We start from the raw sequence: 13,389 nt of genomic DNA, 5'->3' as shown, positions 1-13,389 counted from the left end.
TAGGGTCGCTTAGCTTACTCACACAGCTACCTCATTGCGCCTCTTTTTTTTTTCTTTGCGTCATGTACTGTTTGGGGAGAGTTTTTTGGAAGGGCCATCCTGCGTGACACTGCAGTGCCACTCCTAGATGGGCCAGGTGTTTGTGTCGGCCACTAGGGTCGCTTAGCTTACTCACACAGCTACCTCATTGCGCCTCTTTTTTTCTTTGCGTCATGTGCTGTTTGGCGAGTGTTTTTTGGAAGGGGCAACCTGCGTGACACTGCAGTGCCACTCCTAGATGGGCCAGGTGTTTGTGTCGGCCACTTGGGTCGCTTAGCTTAGCCATCCAGCGACCTCGGTGCAAATTTTAGGACTAAAAATAATATTGTGAGGTGTGAGGTGTTCAGAATAGACTGAAAATGAGTGGAAATTATGGTTATTGAGGTTAATAATACTTTGGGATCAAAATGAACCCCAAATTCTATGATTTAAGCTGTTTTTTAGGGTTTTTTGAAAAAAACACCCGAATCCAAAACACACCCGAATCCGACAAAAAAAATTTGGTGAGGTTTTGCCAAAACGCGTTCGAACCCAAAACACGGCCGCGGAACCGAACCCAAAACCAAAACACAAAACCCGAAAAATTTCCGGTGCTCATCACTACTAAATTCTACAAGTTTGACACCCTGGCTGAGGAGGACCTAGAGTTTGCCCATTCGGTGCTGCAGAGTCATCCGCACTCTCCCGCCCGTTTGGGAGCTTTGGTATAATCCCCATGGTCCTTACGGAGTCCCAGCATCCACTTAGGACGTCAGAGAAAATAAGAATTTACTCACCGGTAATTCTATTTCTCGTAGTCCGTAGTGGATGCTGAGCGCCCATCCCAAGTGCGGATTGTCTGCAATACTTGTATATAGTTATTGTTTAACTAAAGGGTTATTGTTGAGCCATCTGTTGAAAGGCTCAGTTGTTATCATACTGTTAACTGGGTATTGTATCACGAGTTATACGGTGTGATTGGTGTGGCTGGTATGAGTCTTACCCGGGATTCAAAATCCTTCCTTATTGTGTCAGCTCTTCCGGGCACAGTATCCTAACTGAAGTCTGGAGGAGGGTCATAGTGGGAGGAGCCAGTGCACACCAGTTAGACCTAAAGCTTTCTTTATAGTTGTGCCCAGTCTCCTGCGGAGCCGCTATTCCCCATGGTCCTTACGGAGTCCCAGCATCCACTACGGACTACGAGAAATAGAATTACTGGTGAGTAAATTCTTATTTTCTACTCTTAAAAATAACAAGGAACCTAACAAAACAAATTTCACAAGCGTAAATAAAATAAAATGTTCTGATCTACATGCACTAACGTGATTGCATATAGGAAGATAGCTACATGTAATGCTGCTTCCGTCTGCCTTAGATCAGTACAAACCAGGTTTGTATTAATAAGAACCTGAATTGGGTTATTTAGTGAAAGGGAGAGCCCATGCACTTGATTTTTGCGCAAATGTCTATTGTCAATGGACAGATAGAGCCCTGATATCTGTATGATCTGTTAACATTTATACCTTATAGAGTTGATTCTGGGCAGAGCCGGCCCTAACTAATATGATGCCCTAAGCAAGATTTTGGCTGGTGCCCCCTAGCACCGCCATTAGTTCTGCAGGAGATGCCTGGCATGAGTCAGCTGGCAGCTCTGCTAACGTTGGGTGCCTTTTGTTTATGAAAATGCATTTTATTTGCATTACTTTGTGGCTAGGATGCACAAGCAGCTTCTGCTGATTAAAATGATATGCAGCATGCCTATATTCTGTGTGTGACTGCGGCTGTATCTGCATACGAAATGCTACATTACAGTGATTTCCTGGAATACACTGCAATGTAGCATTTCGTATGCAGATACAGCCGCAGTCACACACACAATATAGGCATGCCGCATATCATTTTAATCAGCAGAAGCTGCTGTTGCCCCTAAGCATACCAAATGCCCTAGGCATTTGCCTAGTTTGCCTATGCCTAAGGCCGGCTCTGGTTCTGGGTTATATTAACAGAAAAAGAAAAACAGGCGGTAAAGTGGTGATCCTGCTGTTAGTGTTTTTCACAGGTCATACAGACTGTAACTGGGTCACCCTAGTTAAAATAAAAGTAACTACACAAAAGTGATCTGAAAAAATCCACTACAAGAAGGTACAGTACAATGGATTAGGATTCTGCATGGCTTTACCACTGCTTATATTGGTCAGTAAGGTCATAAGTCCACTAACAAACAACCCAGCCACCTACATACAGTACATCGATAAGTTCAGCCCAGGGGGTAATTCTACAGACAACTGCCTTGAAAAGTTACTTATTTGATTCCTGTCCTGAAATAGCCACCAGCCAATAGATGTTTATAAATATCAGTACTAGTGATAGTGTAAAAATTCTGCAAAATATTTAAATTGTTGCACATTGTTCAAGTACAGTTTTTCTATATATACTGTAGAATATATGAAAATAATACAGTGAATATTAGTGTAACTACTGTCACATATTTCCTTTAGTTCTTGGTTCATACGGGATGTAGTTGTGTGACCGGCGGGGTCACAATACTGAACCGGGATCCCTCCCCTAACAATCCCGATAGTCGACTAACAGGGACTATTCCCACTCGTTGGTGTCCACAACACTGATAGAGCAGGAATAGAACCTGTGGCATGTCCACAGCATGGTGAGAGCAGTGAACCCACAAGGGGCATCTCGAAGCCCGGATCTCGGCATCGGTATGGTGACTGGATCACACATACTCAACCTGTTCATACAGTAGGTGGCACATTGATCAGCATTGTTACCTTACAGCGCTTTGGCCATAGGTCCAATTCTGACCAAAGCACCACCTGTGTGGAGATAGTATGCCCCTCCTGGGATTGCATGCTAGTTACATCTGTTCAACAACATTTAGTACAGTCAGTGCTGTTTTTCAGCAGGATCCAGCAGGAAATAATTTCTGGACCTCTTATTAAATACAGTATGACATAATCAGTAACTGGGTACCTGAACTAGTGATGTGCACCGGACATTTTTCGGGTTTTGTGTTTTGGTTTTGGATTCGGTTCCGCGGCCGTGTTTTGGATTCGGACGCGTTTTGGCAAAACCTCACCGAAATTTTTTTGTCGGATTCGGGTGTGTTTTGGATTCGGGTGTTTTTTTACAAAAAACCCTAAAAAACAGCTTAAATCATAGAATTTGGGGGTCATTTTGATCCCATAGTTTTATTAACCTCAATAACCATAATTTCCACTCATTTCCAGTCTATTCTGAACACCTCACACCTCACAATATTATTTTTAGTCCTAAAATTTGCACCGAGGTCGCTGGATGGCTAAGCTAAGCGACACAAGTGGCCGACACAAACACCTGGCCCATCTAGGAGTGGCACTGCAGTGTCAGGCAGGATGGCACTTCAAAAAAATAGTCCCCAAACAGCACATGATGCGAAGAAAAAAAGAGGCGCACCAAGGTCGCTGTGAGACTAAGCTAAGCGACACAAGTGGCCGACACAAACACCTGGCCCATCTAGGAGTGGCACTGCAGTGTCAGGCAGGATGGCACTTCAAAAAAATAGTCCCCAAACAGCACATGATGCAAAGAAAAAAAGAGGCGCACCAAGGTCGCTGTGTGACTAAGCTAAGCGACACAAGTGGCCGACACAAACACCTGGCCCATCTAGGAGTTGCACTGCAGTGTCAGGCAGGATGGCACTTCAAAAAAATAGTCCCCAAACAGCACATGATGCAAAGAAAAAAAGAGGCGCACCAAGGTCGCTGTGTGGCTAAGCTAAGCGACACAAGTGGCCGACACAAACACCTGGCCCATCTAGGAGTGGCACTGCAGTGTCAGGCAGGATGGCACTTCAAAAAAATAGTCCCCAAACAGCACATGATGCAAAGAAAAAAAGAGGCGCACCACAGGTATAGAATGTAGATGGATAGTATACTTAATGACGACACAGAGGTAAGTACAGCAGTGGCCTTCCGTACTGCTATATATAGTATACTGGTGGTCACTGTGTCAGCAAACTGCAAAACTAAAATGCACCACAGGTATAGAATGTAGATGGATAGTATACTTAATGAATGACGACACAGAGGTAGGTACAGCAGTGGCCTTCCGTACCGTACTGCTATATATAGTATACTGGTGGTCACTGTGTCAGCAAACTGCAAAACTAAAATGCACCACAGGTATAGAATGTAGATGGATAGTATACTTAATGAATGACGACACAGAGGTAGGTACAGCAGTGGCCTTCAGTACTGCTATATATAGTATACTGGTGGTCACTGTGTCAGCAAACTGCAAAACTAAAATGCACCACAGGTATAGAATGTAGATGGATAGTATACTTAATGAATGACGACACAGAGGTAGGTACAGCAGTGGCCTTCCGTATTGCTATATATAGTATACTGGTGGTCACTGTGTCAGCAAACTGCAAAACTAAAATGCACCACAGGTATAGAATGTAGATGGATAGTACACTTAATGAATGACGACACAGAGGTAGGTACAGCAGTGGCCTTCCGTACTGCTATATATAGTATACTGGTGGTCACTGTGTCAGCAAACTGCAAAACAAAAATGCACCACAGGTATAGAATGTAGATGGATAGTATACTTAATGAATGATGACACAGACGTAGGTACAGCAGTGGTCTTCCGTACCGTACTGCTATATATAGTATACTGGTGGTCACTGTGTCAGCAAACTGCAAAACTAAAATGCACCACAGGTATAGAATGTAGATGGATAGTATACTTAATGAATGACGACACAGAGGTAGGTACAGCAGTGGCCTTCCGTACTGCTATATATAGTATACTGGTGGTCACTGTGTCAGCAAACTGCAAAACTAAAATGCACCACAGGTATAGAATGTAGATGGATAGTATATTTAATGAATGACGACACAGAGGTAGGTACAGCAGTGGCCTTCCGTACTGCTATATATAGTATACTGGTGGTCACTGTGTCAGCAAACTGCAAAATTAAAATGCACCACAGGTATAGAATGTAGATGGATAGTATACTTAATGAATGACGACACAGAGGTAGGTACAGCAGTGGCCTTCCGTACTGCTATATATAGTATACTGGTGGTCACTGTATCAGCAAACTGCAAAACTAAAATGCACCACAGGTATAGAATGTAGATGGATAGTATACTTAATGAATGACGACACAGAGGTAGGTACAGCAGTGGCCTTCCGTACTGATATATATGGTATACTGGTGGTCACTGTGTCAGCAAACTGCAAAACTAAAATGCACCACAGGTATAGAATGTAGATGGATAGTATACTTAATGAATGACGACACAGAGGTAGGTACAGCAGTGGCCTTCCGTACTGCTATATATAGTATACTGGTGGTCACTGTGTCAGCAAACTGCAAAACTAAAATGCACCACAGGTATAGAATGTAGATGGATAGTATACTTAATGAATGACGACACAGAGGTAGGTACAGCAGTGGCCTTCCGTACTGCTATATATAGTATACTGGTGGTCACTGTGTCAGCAAACTGCAAAACTAAAATGCACCACAGGTATAGAATGTAGACGGATAGTATACTTAATGAATGACGACACAGAGGTAGGTACAGCAGTGGCCTTCCGTACTGCTATATATAGTATACTGGTGGTCACTGTGTCAGCAAACTGCAAAACTAAAATGCACCACAGGTATAGAATGTAGATGGATAGTATACTTAATGAATGACGACACAGAGGTAGGTACAGCAGTGGCCTACTGTACCGTAATGCTATATATTATATACTGGTGGTCACTGGTCAGCAAAACTCTGCACTGTACTCCTCCTATATAATATTATACTGGTGGTCCCCAGTCCCCACAATAAAGCAGCACACTGAGCACAGATATGGAGTGTTTTTCAGGCAGACAACGTATACTGGTGGTCACTGTCAGCAAAACTCTGCACTGTACTCCTGCTATATAATACAGCTACTCCCCAGTCCCCACAATTAAGCAGTGTGAGCACAGATATATGCAGCACACTGTGAGCACAGATATGGAGCGTTTTTTTCAGGCAGAGAACGGATAACTGGTGGTCACTGATCAGCAAAACTCTGCACTGTACTCCTCCTATATTATACAGCTGCTCCCCAGCCCTCCCCACAATTAAGCAATAGTGCACAGCACAATCAAGTTAAACAATAACGGAGAGGACGCCAGCCACATCCTCTCCCTAACATTTCCAATGCACGAGTGAAAATGGCGGCGACGCGCGGCTGCTTATATAGAATCCGAATCTCGCGAGAATCCGACAGCGGGATGATAACGTTCGGGCGCGCTCGGGTTACCCGAGCCATACGGGAGAATCCGAGTATGCTTCGGACCCGTGTAAAATGGGTGAAGTTCGGGGGGGTTCGGTTTCCGAGAAACCGAACCCGCTCATCACTAACCTGAACCCGTCCTTTATGAGTGCATTCTTTTCAAAAAAACTCTATCTATCTATCTATCTATCTATCTATCTATCTATCTATCTATCTATCTATCTATCTATCTATCATTTATTTTTTAATAACTCCACACCCAGACCCACAGTTCCTAAAGCTATTTGACCAGAAAAATAGTACATACACAAGTAATACTGTTTATAGCTGTGAGAGAGTTCTATACTGAATTTTCTTTTATTGAAAAGTAATTAAAACATGGGCTGCTTTTGTTTCTTGTAGATTACCTTATGATACTATTTTTGGAGGTGTGGTGGCTTTTACAAAAGAGCAGTTCCTCAAAATAAATGGATTTTCAAATCGTTTTTGGGGATGGGGAGGAGAAGATGATGAACTGTACAACAGGTTTGTATTTTATGGGAATGTCAATGTTCATTAGAAAAAAAATGTCATGTTCTTAAAAGATTTATGAAAATAATATTTAGCTAGAGTTGTGTCCTTATTTACCTCTGGCGCTAGATGCATGATGCGACCTACATGCAGCATCCTGGCCTGCATCTACTTTGCATCGCTTAGTGACGTTTTTTACACTGTGGCTGCATACCAATAGACCATTGTCAATTTATTTTATGTGTGGCAGTGTAAATTGACGGGAATCAGCTTGGCGGGATGCATGGTCATATCCATACCCAGGTTCCTGCCTTCTTCCCACAGATTTGCATACTTTTTGAACTTCTAGTAAGATGTTAAGAACCTCTAAGTTACATTTTTCATAGTTCACCATATGGGGCTAGTTGATACTATTTGAAGATAAAAGTATGTGGCCACATCTGTACAGATGATTTTCAGTCACAATCTTCCACTCAGTGGAGCCCCTTTGGTATTACAGAGTACTTCTTCGTGATACATATATTGTACTAGCTGAATACCTGTGCTACGCAACAGATCTTTGAAGTATAATGCCAATCTTTGTCAGGCCGCACTTCCGGACGGGCCTTCCCCGGATTGATGATGTCAAAAGGCAAATCCTTTTCTCGTAGTCCGTAGAGGATACTAGGGTTACATTTAGTACCATGGGGCATAGACGGGTCCACTAGGAGCCATGGGCACTTTAAGAAATTGATAGTGTGGGCTGGCTCCTCCCTCTATGCCCCTCCTACCAGACTTCGCTAGGAAACTGTGCCCGAGGAGACGGACATACTTTGAGAGAAGGATAGATAAAGATAGTGGTGAAATTTCAAACCAGCACACACAAAACAGAGGAAAGCTACGTTAACCCAACTTTAAACAGGAACAGCAACAGCTGAACCAACAATACTTAACCAAGTAACAGTGCAGGAAGAACGAAGCACCGGGCGGGCGCCCAGTATCCTCTACGGACTACGAGAAAAGGATTTACCGGTAGGTAATTAAAATCCTATTTTCTCTTACGTCCTAGAGGATACTGGGGTTCCATTTAGCACCATGGGGATGTACCAAAGCTCCCAAACCGGGTGGGAGAGTGCTGAGGTTCCTGCAGAACTGATTGACCAAACTGAAGGTCCTCAGAGGCCAAAGTATCAAACTTGTAGAACTTAGCAAACGTGTTTGAACCAGACCAAGTAGCCGCTCGGCAGAGCTGTAAAGCCAAGACACCCCGGACAGCCGCCCAGGAAGAACCCACCGACGTAGTAGAGTGGGCCTGTACAGATTTTGAAACCGGCAAACCTGCCGTGGAATAAGCATGCTCTATAGTGAGCCTGATTCAGCATGCAATAGTCTGCTTTGAAGCAGGACACCAAATTTTATTGGGATCATATAGAACGAACAGCGAGTTGGATTTCCTGTTACGAGCTGTCCTTTTTACGTATATCTTCAAAGCCCTCACAACATCCAAAGACTTTGAAGTAGCGGAAGTGTCAGTGATAACCGGAGCCACAATAGGTTGGTTGATGTGAAACACAGACACCACTTTCGGAAGTAATTGCTGACGAGTTCTGAGTTCAGCTCTGTCTTCATGGAAAATTAAATAGGAGCTCTTGTAAAACAAAGCCCCCAGCTCCAACACACGTCTTGCTGAAGCCAAGGCCAACAGTGTGACGGTCTTCCACGTAAAATATTTTACGTCCACCTCCTGTAATGGTTCAAACCAGTTCGATTTGAGGACCTGCAGCACTAAATTGAGATCCCAAGGTGCCGTGGGAGGAACAAAGGGAGGTTGGATGCGCAGAACACCTTTCAAAAACGTCTGGACCTCAGTGAGAGAAGCCAATTGTTTCTGAAAGAAAATGGACAAGGCCGAAATCTGGACCTTTGTGGAGCCCAGACGTAAACGCACATCCACACCTGCCTGCAGAAAAAGCAGGAAACATCCCAGGTGAAATTCCACCACAGAATAAATTCTGCTCTCACACCAAGAGACGTATTTCTTCCAAATACGGTGGTAATGTTTAGACTTTACCCCCTTCCTGGCTTGGATCATAGTCAGGATACATTTTTTAGGGATCCCTCTTCTGACTAGAATCAGCCGTTCAACTTCCATGCTGTCAAATGTAGCCGAGGTAAGTCCTGATAGACGAACGGGCCCTGTTGCAGAAGACCCTTGTGAAGAGGTAGAGGCCATGGATCTTTGAGGAGCATCTCCAGAAGGTCCGCGTACCAGGCCCTTCTTGGCCAGTCCAGAGCAATGAGTATTGCTTGAACCTTTTCCCTTTTTATTCTTTTGAGAATTCTTGGGATCAGAGGAAGTGGAGGAAACACGTACACCATCTGTTAGACCCATGGAGTCGTCAGAGCGTCTACCGCCACTGCCTGTGGGTCTCTCGACCTGGAACAATACCGCTTGAGCTTCTTGTTGAGACGAGAGGCCATCATGTCGATTTTTGGATATCCCCACCGACGTGTCAAGCACCTGAACACTTACAGGTGAAGGCCCCACTCCCCTGGGGTCAGGTCATGTCTGCTGAGAAAGTCTGCTTCCCAGTTGTCTACTCCCGGAATGAGGACCGCTGACACCGCCACAGCATTTTTTTCTGCCCAGAGGAGAATTCTTGACACCTCTGACATTGCTGCTCTGCTTTTTCTTCTGCCCTGTCGGTTTATGTACATCACTGCCATCACATTGTCCGACTGGACCTGAATGGCCCGATTGTGAAGAAGATATGAGGCCTGCAGAAGGGTGTTGTATATGGCCCTGAGTTCCAGAATGTTGATTGGAAGGACGACTTCCTGACTTGACCATCTTCCTTGAAACTGCACCCCCTGGGTGACTGCGCCCCAACCTCTGAGGCTTGCGTCCATGGTTAACAGGATCCAGTTCTGAATTCCGAACCTCCGACCCTTGACGAGGTGATAAATCTGTAGCCACCATTGAAGGGAGATCCTGGATTTTGGCGACAGATGGATCCTCTGGTGCATGTGAAGATGCGATCTGGACTATTTGTCCAACAGATCGAGCTGTAAGGATCTTGCATGAAACCTTCCGTATTGAAGCACCTCATAAGAGGCCACCATTTTCTGCAGAAGGTGAATACATAGATGCACCAATATCCAGGTTGGCTTCAGGACATCACCATCGACTGAATTACCAATGCCTTTTCCAACGGAAGGAACACTTTCTGCGACTCCGTGTCCAGTATCATTCCCAGGAATGGGAGCCTCCGTGTTGGCTCTAGGTGAAATTTCGGAAGGTTCAGAATCCACCCGTGATCCTGGAGAAGTTTGGTTGAGAGGCCAAAGCTGTCCAGCAACCTCTCCCTGGACGGCGCCTTTATCTGAAGATTGTCCAGGTACAGAATTATGTTCACTCCCTGCTTGTGAAGGAGAAACATCATCTTTGCCATCACTTTGATGAATACCCTCGGTGCCGTGGAGAGACCAAATGGCAGGGCCTGGAACTGCTAGTGACAGTCCTGCAGTACAAACCGTAGATAAGCCTGATGAGGCGGCCAGATCAGAATGTGAAGGTACACATCCTTGATATCCAGAGAAACAAGGAATTCCCCTTCCTCCAGACCTGAGATCACCGCTCTCAGAGACTCCATCTTGAACTTGAACACTCTTAAGAACGGAATGAGTCTGCACCAGTTTTTGGATGGCCTTCTGTAAAGTTATACTTGCCTCTTGTGAAGCTGGTAAGCCTGATTTGAAGAATCTGTGAGGTGGGAGGTCTTGGAACTCCAGTCTGTAGCCCTGGGAAATAAGATCTATGACCAAGGGATCCTGGCACGAACTTGACCAGATGTGACTGAAGAATTGTAGTCAGGCTCCCACCTGACAGCCCTCCAGGCATCGCGGTCCACCGTCATGCTGAAGGCTTTGAGGAAGCAGAGCCTGAGCTCTGTTTCTGAGCAGCTGCAGTTGTTGGTTTGAGTGGTTTACCTCTTGCACCTCTGGAAGACGTAGAGGCACCTCTGGATTTGACCTTAAACTTGGCTGTCCAAAAGGGCTGTAAATTTGAAGCAGAATAAGCTTTCCTGGCTGGGGGAGCTGCGGAAGGAAGATACGTAGACTTACCTGCAGTAGCTTTGGAGATCCATTTGTCTAGTGTGTCTCCAAATAGGGCCTCTCTTGTGAATGGCAGGCCTTCCATGCCTTTCCTGGAGTCCACATCAGCAGTCCACTGGCGTAGCCACAAGCCCCTGTGTGCTGAAATTGCCATAGCGGTGGTGCGGGCATTAAGCAAACCAATCTCTTTTATGGCTTCCGCCATAAAGTTTGCAGAGTTCTTTATATGATGCAGGAGTAAAACAACTTCCCCCCTAGACAAGGAATCTAACCACTCAATTAGGTTACCTGACCATTTAGCAATGGCTTTTGTGATCCATGCACATGCAATAGTGGGTCTTTGGGCCACCCCAGCAGCTGTGTACAATGATTTGAGTGTAGTCTCAATTTTACGATCAGCCGTATCTTTTAGGGAGGCTACACCAGGGACAGGCAATACAATTTTACATGACAGCCTAGAGACTGATGCGTCCACTATCGGTGGATTTTCCCATTTTTTCCTATCCTCTAGGGGAAAAGGAAAAGGAGAGAAACCTTTTAGGAATTTGAAATTTCTTATCAGGATTAACCCACGGTTCTTCAAACAGTATTCAATTCCTTTGATGCAGGATATGTGACTGAGGACTTCTTTTTTACATTAAAATAAGATTCTCGCACTCCTCTGACACCTTATCAGAAATTTGCAGAACATCTCTGATAGCCTCTATAAGAGCCTCTATTCCCTGTGACAGAGTAGCATCCCTCCCTCCAAATCTACCTCACCCTCCTCAATGTTTGACCCATCAGCGTCACAGTCAGACTGCAGGCCAGAGATCGCTTTTGCAGACAAATGGGAGGGGATTGAGATGCTGGTTTGGGGACTGAGTCTCTATTCATAAACTCATCCACAGTCTGTCTTAAGTATTGCGTCTCTTTCTCATTGTGGGATAGCTTTGTAGAAATACTTGAGATCATTCCCTTAATAGAATTTACCCACTCCGGTTCAGCCCCGCTATTCTGGGAAGGTGCACTGCCCTGAGTGCCCAGTAGTGAGCCCCCTGGTGAAGAGGAACACTCTGCTGTACAAGAAACATACTATTTGCCTGATATAATGTAAATGTGACAGCATACACACACAGGAAAAGGTTAAGCACAATTAAACCACAAAGAGCCCTTCAGGGAGACACAGAGTTATTTGGAATCAGCCTCCCCCTACTCACACGAAGCAGGCAGGCTGGTGCCAACCAGCCCTGCCTGAAAATAACAAACATATAAAATAAATGCAGAAAACTCTTCAGGAGCTTCCATAAGCGTGACCGGCTCCTCCGGGCACATTTTCTAAACTGAGTCTGGTAGGAGGGGCATATAGGGAGGAGCCAGCCCATACTATCAAATTCTTAAAGTGCCCATGGCTCCTAGTGGACCCGTCTATACCCCATGGTACTAAATGGAATCCCAGTATCCTCTAGGACGTAAGAGAAAAGTTAAGATTTTCGCACAAGGTAAGGTCACTGGGAGAGCTGTCGGTACTCTTTACATAGCAGAAAAGCACTTGCTGACTATCAAGCTTTCCTTTAATGCATTTAAGAGTCAAAAAAATCTATCTCACCTTTCCTCCTATTGCTCTCTGAGAGGTTCGGCAATGTTTAGTTTGTGACAGGTTAACCTCTGATAATCGAGACATTATCCTTTGCTGACTGGAAATAGGTTGGTTAAGTACTTAAAAGGCAAATACCACTGACTCATCACAAAATCTCCTGAACCATGAGGCTGGACTTCCTTGGCAGTGGCAGTTGCAGAGTAGTCCATTATTCAAATAGGGGAGTAACACCCCGCGATGTTTGACAGTGTTTAGGGGTGGCAGTTGATGTGTCTCCTCTATTTAAATAATGGAGTGCTATGCAACTGCCACTGGCAAGGAAATCCAGGATCAGAGCATTGTGTCCTCCATGATTTTGTATCAAAGACACCATGCATTCTTTATAGCCCTGGCTTGGTGGGCTGTCTTAACTCTACTCTGTGAGAGGGGAATACCCAATAATCATCTCACCCCTTTTAACCACTTTGTGGGTTGATTTTTGAAAAAAACCTTCTTAGTGGATGCCTACGTCACAAAAGCAAGCTACTATCCAAATGTCAAGTTCCTAGTCCTTATGGTTCAGGAGATTTTGGATACAATCAAGCTTTCTCTCATTTCAGACAGAGCTGCTTTGTTTAAAACACCATATTTCAAATTACAAATAGATCAACACCCTATTGTTTGGTTCTGGCTTGTGTATATTAGTGCCAAATACATTGTTAATGCACCCATAAAAACTTACAGTTGTACAGTTAATGTCAGTTCCAATAGTGAATTTGATCTTGATCATTGCTATTCTTTTCTAATGTGTTGAGTCTTATCTGCACACTGCTTTATACGGCAAATGTTAATAATGCAATGGCAGCAATGAGACATCAAGGGAATGATCTGACACAAATTGTTAGGGATGGACCTGC

The 13,389-nt window shown here is 44.5% G+C and overlaps 1 protein-coding gene across 3 annotated transcripts in view; it reads left to right on the top strand.

The window, feature by feature from the left end:
- The window catches only part of LOC134941278 (beta-1,4-galactosyltransferase 1-like), a 672,500-nt gene that overhangs the window by 390,942 nt on the left and 268,169 nt on the right, over window positions 1-13,389 (top strand). For all 3 annotated transcript variants that reach the window (XM_063932143.1, XM_063932142.1, XM_063932141.1), the window contains exon 5: window positions 6,712-6,834. In XM_063932143.1, the coding sequence (XP_063788213.1) occupies window positions 6,712-6,834 (123 nt within the window). The remainder of the gene's footprint in view (window positions 1-6,711; window positions 6,835-13,389) is intronic.

The sequence above is a fragment of the Pseudophryne corroboree genome, chromosome 1 (genome assembly GCF_028390025.1).
Source record: "Pseudophryne corroboree isolate aPseCor3 chromosome 1, aPseCor3.hap2, whole genome shotgun sequence".
Taxonomy (NCBI): Eukaryota; Metazoa; Chordata; class Amphibia; order Anura; family Myobatrachidae; genus Pseudophryne; species Pseudophryne corroboree.
The sequence above is the reverse complement of the archived record's forward strand: the minus strand, read 5'-3'. Positions and strand labels throughout refer to the sequence as shown.